General features: G+C 35.7%; 1 protein-coding gene and 1 long non-coding RNA gene across 2 annotated transcripts in view; one reads left to right on the top strand and one right to left on the bottom strand.

The window, feature by feature from the left end:
* The first annotated feature begins 6,225 nt into the window (after positions 1-6,225).
* LOC128609056 (uncharacterized) lies at positions 6,226-14,414 on the top strand. The gene is made up of 4 exons (XR_008386170.1): positions 6,226-6,489; positions 8,043-8,125; positions 8,490-8,628; positions 12,667-14,414. It is a non-coding gene; the product is annotated as an uncharacterized LOC128609056 (long non-coding RNA).
* Positions 14,415-16,028: 1,614 nt separating this feature from the next.
* Positions 16,029-19,944, bottom strand: part of slc4a3 (solute carrier family 4 member 3) — a 78,611-nt gene continuing 74,695 nt past the window's right edge. The window contains exon 24 of the mRNA XM_053627371.1: positions 16,029-19,431. Within this exon, the coding sequence (XP_053483346.1) occupies positions 19,354-19,431 (78 nt within the window). The 3' untranslated portion in view covers positions 16,029-19,353. The remainder of the gene's footprint in view (positions 19,432-19,944) is intronic.

The raw sequence follows: 19,944 nt of genomic DNA, 5'->3' as shown, positions 1-19,944 counted from the left end.
TGCCTCTGGTTGCCACTTGTGGGCATGTATCTCTGAAGAGACCTGAAAATGTGTTTGTGTGTATGTGCATCTATGAACAAATTAATAATTTCCTTGCCTTGTTTTTGGGTTGTATGCGTGCATGTATTGAACTTGTATTTGCCTCTGGTAAACTGGATTTAAATCCAATTACAGACATGCAATGCACATGTGCAATTTGCAAATCAGCTCTTTACACTTGACAATAGTTTACTTCTGCAATTGAAATCCTGTTTCAATTTCCTTAACAGTATCAAGTTTGGCCAATAAATTGTATGGTAACCATAGCAATTTGAACAATCTGTGGACCCCCCTTTTAAATTGGGGTTAAAAGAGTTCATTTAAGTTGTAAAAACGAAAGCATCACACAGTACATTTGCAGCAGTATGTTATATTATTTTTATTTACTGTTGTTTCTTTATATGAATTCAAGGGGATTATGAACAGACAGGCATAATAATCAGGCGCATATTATACAATCAGATGTAGAGTTTTGGGGTCTGGCGACGAGAGAGAGATGAAAGAGTCAGATGCACCATGTTTGCGCTCCTTTCTTTAATTATTTTTGTTCTTGTTTAATAAATACGAACCTGATCTTCACAATGACATGCTCGTGTACAGCCTCATAATCCAAGTGTGCAACAATTTGACGAGGTTTTGATGTCAAATATGGAATGGAAAGAGATTCATTTACACTAATATAACATGTGGCTAAAATGCATCTCACACCTCCTGAAGTGGTTTGAATGAGTAAATATGAGTAATAAAATTATTTGAGGTAAATAATAATAAATAAATTAATACATTAGTAAATGTAATTATTACTATTAGATTTTTTAAATCTCAAATCTAAAGAATCTTTATAAGTCAATCAGCAGTATAATGTACTTGAGTAAATTCAAGTAGTATGGAACATTTTTTTTTCTTCTTTTTAACTTCAATACACATTTCTATTTTAATAATTGATATAAATACTAAAATAAATCACAGTTTGTACAGCACTCAGGTTCTTGCTTTGATTGTTTTATGTGTGTTGTCATATTATGCTTGCCTGGTGTTTGTATTGTTTCATGTTTGTTTTCTAATTCTGGTGCTTTACCACATGTTCATAGTGTCTTATTGTGTTTTGTTTTGAATATCATTAAACCTTATATCTGCACTTGCATTCGTCTGTGCCTCCATATTGTGACAGTAGTATAAGGTGATATGATCCGGACAAGTATTCTTCAGGAGATGTGTCACCAGAGACAGAAAAGTATCCCATAATATGTCAATGTACCCTATAAAAACAGAGGTTCCATAAAAATCATAAAGTGTAGCGTTATTATGTCTAGTTTATGTAAAAGAGCTGCAAAGTGAGCAAATATGAAATGATTGCATGCCAGACCCTTCAGGTAAAAAAAAAAAAATGGGGCAACAGCCCACATTTACAGCACGTAAAACCTATTTTTATTCCAGATGTGTGACAAACCGTGCAAACAGGAAGCCTGTGTTTAGAAACTCTCTGCATGTGGATAGAGGCTCCAGTTTGTTCAGAGGCTAACAGGATTATGCCTTCATCTTGCTGAAATAATTTTTTTTCTTACAGGCACTCGGAAATGTTTCCTAATAAATAGGTTGTGATTGTATTATGTGTGTGTTGCTTGGCAACTTGAGCTAGACGTGCATTAGCTAAATCACACAAACATTCAGTTTTACACTACAAAAATTCACAGCTTTTAGAGAGGTCTGTCATTCATGTGATAAAGAAAGTCAGCATTTCACTGATGCATACTGTTCATGCTTAACACTAACTAAAGCAAACATGGAAAAAAATAATTTTGCCATGCAAACAGCCAAGTCAACGGTAGGATTGATTGGGGCAGCAGGCTCTTTCTAATGGCATCATTACTTAAATGAAATGATGTAGGGCTGGTCTCTAGTGATGTGATCCAACAGAATTACTGGAATATGATTGGGTTTACCATCCTGGACCTCCCTACTGAATCAGATATTAAGGATATTAAGCAGTCTTAAGAAGTCAGAACCCCAAAGTACTTTGTTTGGTGTAGTAACGTTTATGCAGAATTCAATGCAGTTAGTAAAGTAGGTAGAAAGGAATGTCAATAGAGGAAATTTGTGATGTATTATTATTGTTGGTTATATATATTTTTCATATGAAATCTAAAGAATATCTATCTATCTATCTATCTATCTATCTATATATATATATATATATATATATATATATATATATATATATATATATATGTGTGTGTGTGTGTGTGTGTGTGTGTGTGTGTGTGTGTGTGTAAATTTGGGTAATATGGAGCATATTATGAAAGGGTTCATTTGTATTTCATTATGCATTTTTATTTTGATAATTGGTACATATTAAATTTCCAGCCTTTTGTTACCCCGTCCAAACATTTTTGACATGTTGCGGCCATCAAATTCAAAATTACCTTATTTTTTCCCTTAAAATGGTATAATTCCTAAGCTATACATTTGTCTGATATGTTTTCTATGCTCTTTGTGAATAACATATGGGTTTTTGAGTTTTGCAAACCATTGCATTCTGTTTTCATTTACATTTTATATAGCATCCCAACTTTTTTGGAATTGGGGTTGTAGAATATTAGAATACTACCATGTGATACCTCAGGCTTTACTGTGCATTCAAATGGAACTTTTTTGTTGTTGTTTTTGACTGAAGGCAAATGTTCATATGGTTATAATTGTGAGAAAACTGTCATTAGGCAGCTAAGAAATATCCATATATCCAAATATGTGAGCCAAACATAAGCTAGCTAAGGAGTGAGATTAAGGATGTAGCTTGATAGCATGCACTTTTCTAAGAACATTTTCTTGTTTTGGTCAAGTACTAGAGAGTTTTTATGAGTGAAATTGCAGTGTAATTTAGTACCATATCCTGAATTATGTAGAAACATCAACTGTTTGTAGGGTGCACAGTGGCTTAGTGGTTAGCAGGTGTGGTAGCCTCACACCTACAGGGTTGGGCGTTCGATTCCCACTGTGGCCATGTTTGTGCAGAGTTTGACCTGTGCTGCAGAGGTTTCCTCCAGGTACTCCGGTTTCCTCCCCCAGTCCAAAGACATGCATGGTTGGCATGTCCAAAGTGTCTGTAGTGTATGAATGGGTGTGTGAATGTGTGTGTGATTGTGCCCTGCAATGGATTGGCACCCAGTCCAGGTTGTACCCCACCTTGTGCCCAATGCTCCCTGGGATAGGCTCCAGGTTCCCCGTGACCCTGCAGAAAAGGATAAGCGGTATAGAAGATGGATGGATCAACTGTTTGTCACAACTTGTGAACTTGGGAACTATCAGAAAATATCTGCGAATGCTTAGGAGTGGATGTGGAATCTTCTGATGCTGGCTGATACAGTATATTATAACATATATGTAACCACAAAGTTTATATTCTCATGACTCAGCTGTGTGTGATATTAGGTAGAATTTAAATGACTATATGAACTCATTTTCATTATCATTTTTGACAATCAACTCTTTCCTTGTAGTCCAGCCTAACATTGGTCTGTGTTGTTCTAAGATTGGCAGAAAGCCTGGCAGAAAGAAAGAGGGACAAAGATCTTAAATAAAGACAGAAGGCTTGTTCCACTTGTGAAATTGGCTGCAGTCGTATCAGGATGTTTTATGGGCAAAATTCAGAGAAATGTTTGTGAAAGTATTTCTAGGCACTACCCTGCAAGAATCAGCCCTCTGGATTTCTTTTTTACCCTTTCTTAAACACACACATACACACATACACACACACGCATGCACGCACACACGTTTGTCTTACTATCCTTGTCGGGACCTTTCTTTGACATACAGGGAAAAAAATAGTGAGGATGATCATTTTAAAGTTATAACAAATAGCAAAGATAAAAAGTTATAAAGTTATAGCAAATTATAGAATTATACTTTTCCTTATTTTGTATATTATATTTACATTAAAAAAAATAATTTGTTCTTATTTAGCAAACCTGTGCCAGATGAACATTGTGTTCTATGGGAAAAAAGATACAATGTACAGTAATTAGGAAGTAGACATATGCTGTAAACTTTTTGAGTGTCTACATCTTAAATAAAACAGACAAGAGTCAGCTTCCAAAGTGCCAGGTATTTACCGTATAAACTTGTATATACACGCACTCCGGTTTCAACCGCAGTTGTCTTGACTGCAGTCATTGAGTCTAGTGAGAGATAAACATTATGGGTGATTAAATCTATGGGCAAACTTTAAGTATCCTCCTCAGCTGTTCTGAGGTCAGTTGAGAACCAACAATCACTGTTGATTGGGTAGTCTTGGAATGTAGTTTTATTTCCACATAGCTGAATACAATCTGCAACTACATTATAAGGATGTCATTGTTTCCATTTTGAATTTGTCAATTGGAGAAGTTATGTGAAAGGTAAAAAACTAACTTTTCTAAAACTACCAAGGTCTTCTACTACTTACTTGGTGTCCACATAACTGATTACAGGCATGACATAATTATTAATGCAGCTAATTACTGTTATTCTCTAAACTTACCTTCAGTAACCCAAATGAAACCTTTTGGCTCAGACACTCAAACACACACACACACACAAAAAACTACAGTGAATTGTCTGTTTGTAATTCATCAAAGTAACTGACATAGTGTTTGTGTGTGAGTGGGATGATGATGATAGACTGTGTGTGTGTGTGTGTGTGTGTGTGTGTGTGTGTGTGTATTTGAGGGGGTTGGTGAATTGTTCATGCGTCTCAAAAAAGTTGGGACGCTGTGTAAAATTTAAATGAAAACAGAATGCAATGATTTGCAAATTTCAAAAACCCATATTCACAGTAGAACATAGAACACATCAAATGTTTAAAATGAGTAAATGTACCATTTTAAGAAAAAAAATAAGGTAATTTTGTATTTGGAAAAGTAAGCGTTACTAAAAAGAAACAGCTGGAGGTTAATTGGTAAAAGGTCAGTAACATGATTGGGTATAAAAAGAGTATCTTAGATGGGCAGAGTCTTTCAGAAGTAAAGATGGGCAGAGGTTCACCAATCTGCGAAAAACTGCATCTACAAATTGTGGAACAATTTCAGATTAATGTTCCTCAATGTAAAATTGTGAAGACTATGAATATCTCATCATCTTCAGTACATAATATCATCAATAGATTCTGAGAATCTGGAGAAATCGCTGTGCACAAGGGACAAGGGTGAAAATCAATATTGCATGCCCGTGATTTTCGGGCTCTCAGGCAACATTAAAAACAGTCATGATTCTGTAATGGAAATCACTGCATGGGCTCAGAAACACTTCCAGAACTCATTGTCTGTGAAGACAGTTTGCTGTGCTATCCACAAATGCTAGTTAAAGCTCTATCATGCAAAGAAGAAGTCACATGTGAACATGATCCAGAAATGCAACTGTCTTCTCTGGGCCAAAACTCATTTAAAATGGACCGAGGCAAAGTGGACAACTGTTCTGTGTTCAGACGAATCGAAATATGAATTTCTTTTTGTAAACCACGGATGTGGCGTCCTCTAAACTAAAGAGGATTAAAGAGGAGAGAGACCATCAGGCTTTTTATCAGCGCTCAGTTCAGAAGCCTGCATCTCTGATGGTATGGGATGCATTTGTGCCTATGGAATGGGCAGCTTGCACATATGAATAGGCAACATCAATGCTGAAAGGTATATACAGGTTTTAGAGCAACATATGCTTCCATACCAGATTCCATCCCATCTTTACTTCTGAGAGACTCACCTGTTACTCACCTGTTGCAAATTAACCTAATTAGTTGTAAAATGTTCCTCCAGCTCTTTCTTTTTAGTAACACTTACTTTTCCAGCCTTTTGTTGCCCCGTCCCAACTTTTTTGAGACGTGTTGCAGCTATCAAATTCAAAATTACCTTATTGTTTCCTTAAAATGGTACATTTCCTAACTTTAAACATTTGATACGTTTTCTGTGTTCTAGTCTGTGTTCTATCATATGTGAATAGCATATGGGTTTATGAGATTTGCAAATCATTGCATTCTGTTTTTATTTACATTTTACAAAGCATCCCAACTTTTTTGGAATTGGGGTTGTATAGACAGCCCTCGATAGTTATCAAGCAAGATGTTCTCATCTTCATTGGAGCCTGCATGATGGTATCTCCCATCTTTCATTAGTAAAACTGGGAGGGCTTTATTTCCAGTTCACATGAGAATGACAAAAGACTAGAATATTATTGAGGAAAAAAGAGCTTTTCCCACAGGGACATGGGAAAGGAAGCAGGGACATGGGAAAAGTCCAGCTGCTCAGGGTTGGTAATTGCGAAAGACAGTTTCATTCCCATTGATAACACAACAGACTGCCAGAGGGATTCACTAAGGTCTTTAACAACAGCAAGTACCCCCTTGGTATTACCATACATACTGAGGAAATCTTCCTTTTAAGTTTTTCACAGGTGACTTGAAGTAATTATACATCCAAAGCCAAGGTAAGTAAAGTATTTCAGCAGTTCAAATTTGTTCTGTTTTGTTAGAAAATGCTATAAAAAAAATTGCCCTACGAGTTTGTAAGATAAAAGATTGACATTTTTAATGACTGTAATTCTATAACTCTAGTTATTTATTGAATGAACGTGTTTTAAATTGCAGCTCCTCCCTTTTATAATGTGACATAAAACCACAAGTCTGTGTTTAGGCTGACTAAGAGTAACTGGAAGAGAAACACTTGTGTTACATTTTGAGAATTGAAAATTGATTTATTTTTCCAAACTATTTTTTCTATGATTTTATAAGTTTGTTTGTCATTTATCAAGTCATAATTTCCTTACACAGAAATGTGTTTCATGAATGTTCCATAGTCCCACAGCTGGTCTTGTAGAGAAACACCATCTCTAGGGATTTGAACTTTGTTACTGAAAAGAAAAAATACAACCAAAGCAACTAAATCTCATTCTGCCAGAGGGAGAAAGAAAATGATCTGTTGTAGAGATGAGAATTTTTTTCTTGTACACTAACATAAGCTTCGTATAATGTGCAGAAATTATCATCTGAAAATAAAGTTTTACAATAAAGTTATACATAAATGTATGTCATGCTGTGTGCATGCAGATTTTGTGCATAAAGTTTTTACATTTACATTTACATTTACATTTATTCACTTAGCAGACGCTTTAATCCAAAGCGACTTACAAATGAGAAAAATAAAAGCAAAAGTTTAGAGTCCATGCTTGCCATTTTACCCTTGTAACTCTGCAAAATCAATGCATTTCTCCATTCAAAAATGTAATTTGATCATAGATGAGAAACAAGGTTGAGATTTTTTTTGCATAGAATTAGCAAATATACAAAATATGGTTAACTAACATCAATGATAATTGAATTAAAACATTAAGGACATAAATGATTTGATAAAAAAAAAAGTTTTACATTTATAAATGAGTATTTATAAATGTCACCACCGGCTTGCTCAATAGGGATAAATTCACACATTTAAAATCTGTATCCCATGTTTATTTGTTTCTGTAAAGCTGCTTTGAGACAATGACCATTGTCAAAAGCACTATACAAATAAAATTAAATTGAATTGAACTGTCTAATAACTTTATCTATAATTTTAGCATCAGTGCTGTACTTTCAAAGTGACCTCATTAGCCAATATCAAAACATTATTGAAAATGAAGAAACAAATAAACAATGCTAGAATGCACTTTTCCTCTTCCCATGATCTTCGGGAACTTTGGATGATTCGACTACTTGTTGAACATGTGACTTGTGGAATATTTCCAATATACTTGGGGTGAATGTATTCAGTAACACGGTTAATTGAATGTTGTGGTAAATATTGTGGAATTAAATGTAAATTTTTCATAACCTATAATGTAAGGTTCATGGAAAATGTAAATGTATTCTCTGTGCACACTTACCTCAGCACCAGATATGTGCTGTGAGAAAAAGAAATAAAATCCCAAAGTCAAAATAATTGCTGAAATGTCTTACGTGTTTAACTGTAACTTTCTTTTGATTTTTTTCCCTTCATCTTCAGCCTAGCCTAAAAGTGTGGAGACAAAGCGTACATCATGACCTCGCTGATTTCCACCACTTTAATCATGTGCTTAGCAATCGCAGGTAATCACAAACATATGCTGGGAAATGTCACCAGTGACAAGATGAGTTTCTAGAGAATTATCAGCTCTTTGAATATGCTCGCTTTAAACAGTGCTTCTGCTCTTGGCCTTTATGCCATCTAAAATAATTGAAACCATACTCCTAATGTTGGCCCCAGTGAACAGCATGCTGGACTGGGGTTTGTTTTAGCCACTCTTCAGTAATGGACCAGGATTAATGCACAAACTAATTTGTTTATAGAGGAAATTGCCTTTTACATACATTAAATCTAAGACTGCCTGTAATTCATTGCTCTATCTAATGGATGTGATTTTTTGCAGTGCATCAGGGAACATTTTTATTGATTTTCTTTATTTATTTGCAGAGCTTGATGGATCAGATGCTTTGCTCTGCGACAGGGCCACATTTGATTATGGAGTGCACAATTACTGTCTACTTGACTACAAGCAACTCATGGCAGCCAGCAACTACCAGGAAGAATGTCCATGGCCCAACACTCAACGGTGTGTGTGTATTGTGTGTAGAGCTGCAACAACTAATCGATAATAATCGATTCTGAAAATCGTTGTCAATGAATCTCATTATCAATTAGTTGGTCTGTGTGCGGCACGGGGGAGATTTACTCATTACGTTACTTCTGTTCCGAAAACACGTTTCGGAGAGTAAATACTAAACTTGTGTCCCAAATGACGTACTATACACTTACACTATGCACTATGTACTCTACCATCTAGTGTATGAATTTTAGAAAGGTAATATCATCTCAAATGTAACACTAGCGGGTTTTTTACTAACCGGAAGTATAAGCCGCTTCCTGATCGACGGCACATGACGTCATACGCACGCTAGCATTAGCAGACACCCAGAGTCACTGACAATGACTTTCATAAGTTTACAGTTTGGCAACGTTACCTTTTATTCCCTACATGACCTCAGTCACCATCAGATGTACGCGAAATCGTCAAGTGACAGAGTAAGAAAGTCCTCTAATGCAGGGGTGCATTTTATGTTTAACACCACAGAAATCAAACAGTGATGCACGAGCACAAACTTATGTTTACATCTAAAATGCTCCACTGTGTGTAAGGGGCAGGGTAAACTGGTGCAAGCTGCTTAAAAGGTTTAGTTTAATTTAAGTTTATTGTCATTATATGCTGTATTTGCACACTTGCAGTGTAACTTCTGTCGTTTATTATAACGGAAGAGATCTGTGGGTAACGAGGCCGCGTTGCTCCTCACGTGCAGTGTAGATGCGGTGATACAAAGTGGGAGCGCGAGTAAGATCTGTAATGACTAATTCAAACACTATGATCAAAAGCAAACACAAGTAAAACAATGTCTAAAGACAATGAGTAACCGAAACCATAAGGGGCAATGAAAGTGAGTAATTTGGCGTTTTTTGTGCATCCACAAAAAGTAATGCATATATATATATATATATATATATATATATATATATATATATATATAAATTTAGTTTATATTATATATAAATTTTTATGCATCACTTTTTACGGATGCCCTAAAAGCAATGAATTAAACTACAGTTATAAATTAATAATATATATTCTAGTGTGTGTGTGTGTGTGTGTGTGTGTGTGTGTATTGGGTTCTTTGCAGTCTTATATAGGCTAATTGAACAAACAGTTGTGTAAAGTTTTAGTCTGAAGTTTATATTTGTAACACTCAGTTTGTGGATTTTATTTTAAATATATGAAAAAAATGGTGCTGAAAGTTTTCCCTCCCCATCCGATTAATCGAATAATAATAATAATAATAATAATAATAATAATAATAATAATAATAACAACAACAATAATAATAATAATCGGCCAATTAATCGATTATGAAAATAATCGTTAGTTGCAGCCCTAATTGTGTGTGCATTTAACTTTAAGTTACAGAGGACCTGTTATGTTTCTAGACTTACTATCCTCACTCTTATAAGTATAGAGATGTTGCTAATTGTTTGTTGTAGTTACTAGGCTTGGGGAGTAACAGAATACATGTGACGGCGTCAAAAAACAAAGTAATCAGTTTACAGGTACATTTTGTTAAAAAAAAAGGGACTAGTATCAGGATTACATTTCTTTTTTATTTAAAACCAAAGAAATTAAACTTTTGCAGTGCTCCTGACTTCGCCTAAAATGGTCGCATTTGTGACCACAAATATTAATTTGCGAATTATATTTTTCCTGAGATTTCGCCACTGGCGAGAATATAAATGTATATGTAATGATTTACAAATTTGCATGTAATGTCTTTTTAATTGCGTGTTCTGTGAGGAGTAGCCTGTCACATAATTTGTTGTGTGGACGTAATAAAATGAGATGCTCCACATGAAAATTTCAGTTGGGTAAAAAAGCAGTTTCACAGTTCAAATTCATCCAGAGTGCCAAAATACACACAGAGAAAGCAGTGATCAGCTTTCCGCGTCAGCAAGACATATAAAAACGAAAAATCAATTCAAACAATCCTCATCTCTGTCGAGTACCAATGCTGATGGCACACCTGCTAATAAAAAAGCAGGTTCCAGTTGTGCCAGCATGAGAGAGAGGGAAAACGATGGAGACACAGAGAATCACCTTTCCATGTCAATATATGAATGCCCAAGTAAAAGTGCAGAAAGGCATTTTAAGACTTCTTGGATTCAAGAGTTTGCATGGCTCGGGTATGATCATCACACAGAAAATGTTTTGTGGCTTTTGTTTCAAAGCTGGCAGAGAAATAGCGGGGGGAAACGGATTACATTACTGGAACGAAACATTTCAAGAAAGAGACTGTGCGAAAACAGCGTAAAAAAGCTTGTGACTGTGTAATCACAGAGTGTTCCACAAAAAACACTGTTAGCACAAGCAGTGTCTTGTGTGCGTGAACTATATGACAAGATGGAATGGAATTAGCTAAAAATAAAATTCCACTCCGCCTATATGATTGCATGTGAAGAGCTGCTTTTCACCAAATTTACCTCTCAGATATTATTAATGAAGAAAAATTGACTAGATGTGTGCAAGACGTATGACGACACAGCATGTGTTTTGAGTAGAATGCATCTAGTTGAGATATTGCTTGTCCTACCAATTTAAACTGAGAAAATGAACCATTTAAAGGAAAAAATAAGGTAATTTTGAATTTGATAGCTGCAACACGTCTCAAAAAAAGTTGCAACAGGGGCAACAAAAGGCTGGAAAAGTAAGTGTTACTAAAAAGAAATAGCTGGAGGAACATTTTTCAAATAATTAGATTAAATGGCAACAAGTTAGTAACATGATTGGGTATAAAAAGAGTATCTTAGAGAGGCAGAGTCTGTCAGAAGTAAAGATGGGATGGAATCTGCATGGAAGCATATGTTGCTCTAAAACCTGTATATACCTTTCAGCATTGATGGTGCCTTTCCAGATGTGCAAGCTGCCCATTCCATAGGCACGAATGATCCCCCATACCATCAGAGATGCAGGCTTTTGAACTGAGCGCTGAAAATATCCGGATGGTCCCTCTCTTCTTTAGTCCTCTTTAATTTAGAGGACACGGTGTCCGTGGTTTCTAAAAATAATTTCAAATTTCGATTCGGCTGACCACAGAACAATATTCCACTTTGCCTCAGTCCATCTTAAATGAGCTTTGGTCCAGAGAAGATGGCGGCGTTTCTGGATCATGTTCACATATGGCTTCTTCTCTGCATAATAGAGCTTTAACCAGGATTTGTGGATGGCACGGTGAACTGTGTTCACAGACAATGAGTTCTGGAGGTGTTTCTGAGCCCATGCAGTGATTTCCATTACAGAATCATTTTCACCTTTGTCCCTTGCACACAGAGATTTCTCTAGATTCGCGTAATCTTTTGATGATATGATTTACTGTAGATGATGAGATATTCATTGTCTTCGCAATTTTACATTGAGGAACATTATTCTGAAATTGTTCAAAAAATTTTAGATGCAGTTTTTCTCCGATTGGTGAACCCCTGCCCATCTTTACTTCTAAAAGACTGCAATGGACTGGTGTCCAATCCCATGTATATTCCCACCTCACACCAGATCCAGCATCATACTGACCAGGATAAAGTGGTTAGTGAAGATTTAATAATTGAATTTAATGAACAGAATTAGTGAATGAATAAGCTTTAAGAAAATAACTGATTAATAAACAGAGACTTTAATGGTTTGATGCCATTATAGATAAGCTAATTGAAGTGAAAAGTATAGACTAAATATAGCAAACATCTGTATTTAAATCTCCTGAATGATCTATGACCTGTCATCATGGGAAAGTCATAACCTTTGGCTTCCCAGGAGTGTATTTTGATACTCCATTAAAGCCACGCCTGCAGGGACTGTATTCTTAAGACAGAAAAAAATGTTAGTGCTCCTGTGTATTCTCAGTAGCTACATTAATAGATAGGAATAGGTAACCCAGCTCATGTACATACCAGTGGTTGTGACCATTTTTGGAGCTGTGTGACAGAGAGACAGAGACATATAGACACAGGGAAATAGTGTGTGCTGGGAATCTCCCTAATTCTGCTGTCTTTGTGCCCTCAGCTACTACTATAATTTGGACAACTGTTTCCAACATATGGTTAACATCACAGCATGCAGTGAGCCTTCTCTGAAGAACAAGATCTTTTTGGATCTCCACCGCACATATTTTTTTCACTGCCACTTCCTGAAGGACCCTGATGTGCCTGTGCTGCTGTTGTTTATGCTGCCCTGCATCATCGTTACTTTTGTCTTCCCCTTTCTCTGTAGCTACATCACCCCCAAGGAATAATGCATCCATGATTAACTCACATTGCTACAAAGACTCTTGTTAGATTAGGATTACTATGAAACGTTCTGATACATTTATGTGACTGACTGACACTCCAAGATTTGAACACCTACTTATTATTATCTTGTTTTTAGCGGACAAACTAGAATTAAATGTAGTTTTAAGAAAAATGTATTAGTATCACTGTTTTAATCTCAGGTAAATGTCAGTTCCAAATGTAACCTCTTTATAAGTAATTTCTGACCATTAACTTGTTCATTTTAACTCGCTGAATTTTGTTGACAATCAATTTCTCATAGTCTCATAGTGGTCGGTACAAAGGCATACCCAAGTTGATTTGTTCACAAGATGGATGACTTTTAGGAGTGCCAATCTTATTCATTAGCACACTGCAGTTTTGAAAATTGTCATTAAATTGTAATAGTGCCACCTGTAATGGGACATTTGTACAAAGGACCAGTACCAAACCACACAGAGTATGTTGGCTTTGCACAACCCTCCACATTAAGTATTTTGAGGATTTAATAGGTTAATTTTTTTGTTACTCCTATAATAGAAAGAGCAATTTTACAACACAATAGGCTTAGAACAATGTATGTTGAAACACATCATAAATATTTATTTTGAGACAAAAAAATAACAATTTGTTTAACAGTGGTTTGAAAACATTTTTTTTTTTACATTAATAGTAGTTTCTACTGCTATTAAAATATCCACATTACATCATTATTTCTTTCAGTATTGCTAAAGCTAAAGTAATACATTACTTATCATAAGAACTTGTTTGCCTTTTTTTTGACAAACTATACCTCTTACCATAGTTACAACAAGGCAACACTGAGTTATAAAAGTGGTCTGTTTGGGACTGACAACATTTAGACATGATTTAAGGATAACATGACACATGGGTACTGAATGTATGGAAAGTAAACATTTATACATTATATGCTCTACAGTTGAAAACAATGGAAACTAGCAGGTGATATTTATAGGTTCGACAATTTTACAGTTAAGTCAATTTGCCAACAACCAGAATATTACATTGGTGTGCGGTCATTGTACTTTCATAGGAAAAGCATTAATTGTCTTTGCTGAGAGCAGTCCGTTATATTGACCAGATCTCAATGATCTGATCATTAATTCAGTAACATCTGATTGAGTAAACCAAGCTGAATGGAGCATTTGAATGTCTGGTGTCTATAAGGGTTGCAATAAATAAATATTATAATAAATATAATAAATATTGTCTTATTGATTTTTTTTATTTTATCACATCATCTCATTTTTTAAAACTTATTTTTACTAAGTTAGTACTGCTTCCAAACTTTTAGCCAGTAGTGTATGTCTCAGTACAATCATTTAAATGTCCCCCCCCCCCCCTTTTTTTTTAATTTTGGTGCGGTAAACATGCTATAAATATGTGCCATCTGTTTAAGGTCTATGGTACAGAAAGAAAGAAAAAAAATGTTTATCATGTGTAGGGATGCATCAATGCCGATATTGGTATCTGATATTGGTTGCTCATTTACTCATACTTGTATAAAATACCAACGTCTCTTACGTGATGTTATGTATGTTACGTATGTTATGTAAGTGTACTGTATGTTGTCATGCTAATGAACAGCTGACACAATCTGGATGTTTTTCATGATTAATGATGGCAATCAAAGCAGTGCAGATTACAAACTGTACTCTGCAAGAAATCAAGAGAAGGACCTACAGCATCTTCCTACTACACAAGTAATCTGATAAAATATTTTATGGCATTTAAATAGTATCTTTAATAGAGAGCACCAGAGGGGCTGACCTGAACACGCACAGCAGTATCAGAAAGTGTGGTCATTACCAATGACCTCCAGATGCTGTGAATTGTCACATATGAGATTTCAGTTCTGTGAGCATTGACACACACACACAGTTCCTTGTGTCAGCGTCTATACTACACTTGAAACTTGTGAGTCAAGCTATTGCTCTGTGCACTCAGGTCAACTGTCTTCTAGCTCTCTATTAAAGAAACTGCTTAAATAACATAACCGCTTCAGGATTAACCTCAGCTGTATTCAAAGCCAGTTCAATGCTGGCAGCACATGATGCTCCTGATTGATTTTTTAATAAGTTACTCATTTTTGAAAAAATTCCTTCATGTTTGACAGTATTAAAAATGTGCTTTAAAATATGGTATGTAAAAACATTTCTTCTTATAGGGCACAGAATAACACAACACAACAAGCTTTGCTTTGAGAAACCACTTTGCGAACAATTCTAGCAAATGAAAATATCTTGGATATAGTCAGATTTATTTAGTATTTCCTATTACAAAATTACCATAATGCAAATATAAGATTATCAAACCTACGTCTAGACATTTTTATTAATTTTATTAAGGTTTTTTGTTATTTTATTGGAAAATAATTTGACATCTTTCTAGAAATAAATGCTTTCAATTAAAAAAAAACGTCTGCCAGTGGAACAAACCAAGATTATTTCAAGCTTGAAATGAACAAAATATTTTTATTTGTTGTAATCTTATAGGAAATGTTACTATATTCATGAGATTTCCAGATATTTTCACATCACTGCACATAGGATGTCATTTATTTGCAGTGCTATGAGACAATATTTCCCCTTTGTCAGTTAGTTCTAGCTGAGGTTAAACCTGATACAAACCTGGATTACTTTCCAGAAATGCAGCAGATATATAAACTGCAAATCACCTGGTGATAATTTGACTGAGTAACAATGTTTTTGTGCACTTCCTTCCACTAAACCATTTTAATTATTAATTAGAAGTGATAAAATACATCAGTAAACTGTTCAGTGTAGACATGAGTTGTGACCTGTTTGAGGTAAATGTAAACAAAAACTTTTTCACAGGCTCTCTTTAAATACTATTGCTGTTGTTAGGATGCAGCCATAGAGGCAATTTTGACACTGTTGCCTATATTTTAAAACAGTGGCTCTCTGGAGGTTTTACCTCAGGGGACGTGAAGCAGGGTCAGTGTTTATATATATATATATATATATATATATATATATATATATATATATATATATATATATACATACACACACACACAATACATGCATATATACAAGTATATATGCACAGTGGTGGAAATCACAATCTGCCATTATTAAAACTGTTTATGTCCTTACAGTTATTAGCCTGTTTGACTGGTCACCTATAAATAATTTCAGCTTGGATGTGCTAATATGTTCTGTTGGTGGAAATTACAAATAACGAGCATAGTATTTGGATAGTTGGACTATTATTCATAAATTAAATCTGGGCTCAGTGAGTCAGTGGAATTTTAGGGAGGAAACATGGAGAACTCATGTTTTATTTTAAAGATATTGTGAAAATGCAGGAAATATGTTTTTGAAACAAACAGGACTTTCCATTAAACCCTCTCCACATTCTATGTCTACTCCTTCCCCACTGAATGTAATGCACTATTTAGAGTTCAGTAAAATTGTGGTTTGGTCGACTGTCATTACTTCCCTCTAAGTGGGGCTCTCTGGTAAGTGAAGCACACATTCTGTGTCAAATGCAATGAAGGAGATGGGAGAAAACTGAAAGCAAAGTCAGACATAATGTTATATGCACATCGTTTAAGGAATCGGGTAGGTGGGCCATGCAACTAGGATGGCATTAGTCAATTAGACCATTCTCTGATTTTCATGATCATGATCCAGCAACTGAAAAACCACAGATAGGAAGTGGGTCTGTGCCTTTTATTTTCTCACATTCTACCCACACACCTTTGGATTCTCTTCCAGACTTAATGGTTTCTATTTCCTACCATTCCTGTGCCTGTCCACACCGACAGACACACACTTGCACACACACTATGGCCCAGAAAATGTTTAAAGAACAAGTATCTGATTTTCCAGTCTGCACAGGTGTATTCTCTCCAAGCACTGAGCCTATAAACATCCCCACTGAACAGTAGCCCTGCAGATCATTAGGCTGCTTGAGTAAGCAACAAGTCTGCAGTCTTGGTAACCACCACTGCCTAAGAAATGCCAGCCATCATGACAATAGATGCCTGTTTAAGAGCTCCTTTTGTTCCCTATCCATCTCTGCTGATTCAAACCATTCCTTTATGAGGATGTGTCCAAGCACTACGTACTATTGGCGTCATTCTTACAGCTGCCTGCAGACACATTATTACAGCCACAATATGGCTCAGTCTAAAGGATCACCTCTAAATCAGATCACTTCTAAAGTTCCAGTAAAGTATTCGTGACCAAAGTGGTCATTACATGTTCAGCATATATGATAGAAAACGAGCAACATAATGGCAGTGTTGGATCTTTAAGAACTAAATCAAGCACCAAGCATTACTCATGCCATACATTCATTTATTCATTTATCCTCAGTAACCTTTTGGGTTAAGATAATAGTGGATCCAGAGCCTAATCCAAGAATTCTGGGCGTGAGATTTGAATACACCCTGGTTGAGACACCAGTCCATCATAGGACACTATGCATGCACTCGTTTGAACGCTGATTCACACCAGCTAATTTGAAGTCTTGAACCTTTTGAACCTTAGCCACTGAGTCACCACTGCTCTAATCACCCTTCTGTACTGTAATTACTGTCCAACTCTGGGCCCCCCCCCCCTCTAAGTGACTCTCCTTACTTCATAATTGAAAACCCAAGCTAACATTTTTGGCATCAATATAGTGCTTAGTTTTGAAGTTTGAGGACAACCAACCTACAAACTTCTGTGTGGTCTCACAACTGACAACCTGTTTGAATGGGTAGCAGCATTTGGTCTTAAGAGTAATACCTTATGTTTGTATTTCACCATCCCCAAAACCTGTGAGTTAAATTGGAAAAGGAAAACTTCTGTGCAATGGTGTGTTTGAAAACTGAACCTAGTCGTGTGATTTGTGTAAAGTACACAGTGTTGTAGCACAACCAACAGGAACCGGTCAGGATGTTATTTACAGTCTAAAGGGCATTTTTTTCACTCTCTGCATGCTCTGTGCCTCAAGATGTGTTATGAAACAGGAAAAATAATACTTCAGTTCATATGAAAAGTATGGATGAAAGTTCAGTGAACCCTTCTCAGAGTTTTTGAGGTCCTCCGAGGAAACTGTTTTAATGTAAAAAGATAAAGAATCAGATAAAAGAAATTTGACTGCTCATTTGTTGGCTGTGGCACAATGTGGATTTTAAATGTCATGTACTTCCTTTAAACTAGTTAAAGTTTGATAGAAAGTTTCCTCTGCCCTCATCCACTGATTTGGTAGCAGAATGCAGTGGAACCAAACACTCTCACTTCCAGTACAATCTCTAATGCTAATGCTAATGCTCCCATATACACTGTCAGTTCAGTGGATTAAGATTGATTTTATAATTAAACATTATAATCTGTACATTACATCTTCAAATCATGTACACTATGGCTTTAACTGTTCCAATAAAACAATAACTCAAATATAACAAAAAAAATGTAGCATACAAGTCTCACATTATGAGCACAAAATAAATAGGAAATAGTATAGGAAAAGTATAAGGGTGTGCTAACTTTTTTCAGTCCATGCTAATGAAAACACCTCTCTTATGAAAACACTTCTCTTATGAACTGTCCATATCAATGCAAATTTAACAAGTAAATGCTTTCTGAATACAAAGTAATTGTGCAGTATGGCAAATAAATGTCACAAATAAATAACAGCAAATATAAAAAGCTTAAATATTAGATCAATCAGAAGAAATCTCACTTAGAGTTCATGTCTTCATGACAGCATTATATCATACAGCATACAAAGAAAGGGAATTGCACAGAATGTGTTTGAAATGAACCACCCTGAGGGTTCTCAGATCAATGTTACTACTACTGAAAATCATTCAGATTCTGTGGCCAGTACCTACACTACAGAAGAGAATGCAAATCAGAAGTGGGGTCCTACAGTATATGTGGTGTTTTCAGGGTTTCACTTTATACATCAATGTAAGGTGCATGGTCTATTTTGGGACCTATGGTGTAGTGTTTCCCAATTCTGGTTCCCGAGTCCTTACATTTTAGCACTTTCCCTGCTCTAACACAATGAACTCACCTCATCAGCTTCTTAACAAGCCCTTCATGAGGTAAAATTAGGGTCTGTTACTGCTGCTAAAACAGTCAACTGTCCCGAACCAGAAAACACTGGGCATCATTAAGTTTCAGAGAGACCATTTATGAGGAACCAGAACAAATTTTTTTTAAAAATATATAACAAATAAATTAGAATAACAATCACATACAGTATCTAAATCCTGTGAATCTGTGGCATCAATATCTCCATTTTACACAGAATAAGTACAATGTTTGAATAAGTACAATGTTTGAATATACACATGACACAATCCTGAAGGAGAGTAGACTATCTGAGTTTAACATCATCATACATCATGGCTAGTGTCACCTTTACAGGCGGTTTATCCTGTGATTGGAGACCAGGTCTACACAAGCATGTGAATCTCATTATACTCGTCACGACCATCTTCATCAAAATTGGGCGAATCCTCATCTGCGTCCAACTGTGGGAACAAAACAAGAAGCCACTTCACATCAAGTACAAGGATGTGAATGTTCCCTAAAGCTCATGAGCCTCTCATTGGCCAAAAGCACAGTTGTGTAATCAAACTGCTTCAAAATAGCAAAGCATTGCTGATTAAGGACACGTAAAAAAAAAAAAAAATTCTGCTTACGGTTTGAAGGATATGCTGACTGAGTACTTATCTGCTCCTCTTTATGTACTGTATTTGATAATGGCCTCAGATAGCATTCCATAGTTTGTTTAGTGTATTTACGGCCAAAAAATAACTTTCAGAAATATTCTGGTTACATCAAACTGTCGGACAGTGGGACTGGCTCCTCGCTCAAGCCAACATTGTGTGAGAATAATGTGCTTCAAGTTCAACGGCACATGTAACTGAGACATGCCGGAGTTATGTTTGAGTTCGGAATACTGATAAGTGCAATTTCACTATTAAAACCTCACAATGCATGCTTAACTCAATTCTGAATACGGCCCAAAGATCACTTAATAC

The sequence above is a fragment of the Ictalurus furcatus genome, chromosome 6 (genome assembly GCF_023375685.1).
Source record: "Ictalurus furcatus strain D&B chromosome 6, Billie_1.0, whole genome shotgun sequence".
Classification (NCBI taxonomy): domain Eukaryota; kingdom Metazoa; phylum Chordata; class Actinopteri; order Siluriformes; family Ictaluridae; genus Ictalurus; species Ictalurus furcatus.
Note: the sequence above shows the minus strand (reverse complement) of the source record. Positions and strands in the feature narration are given on the sequence as shown.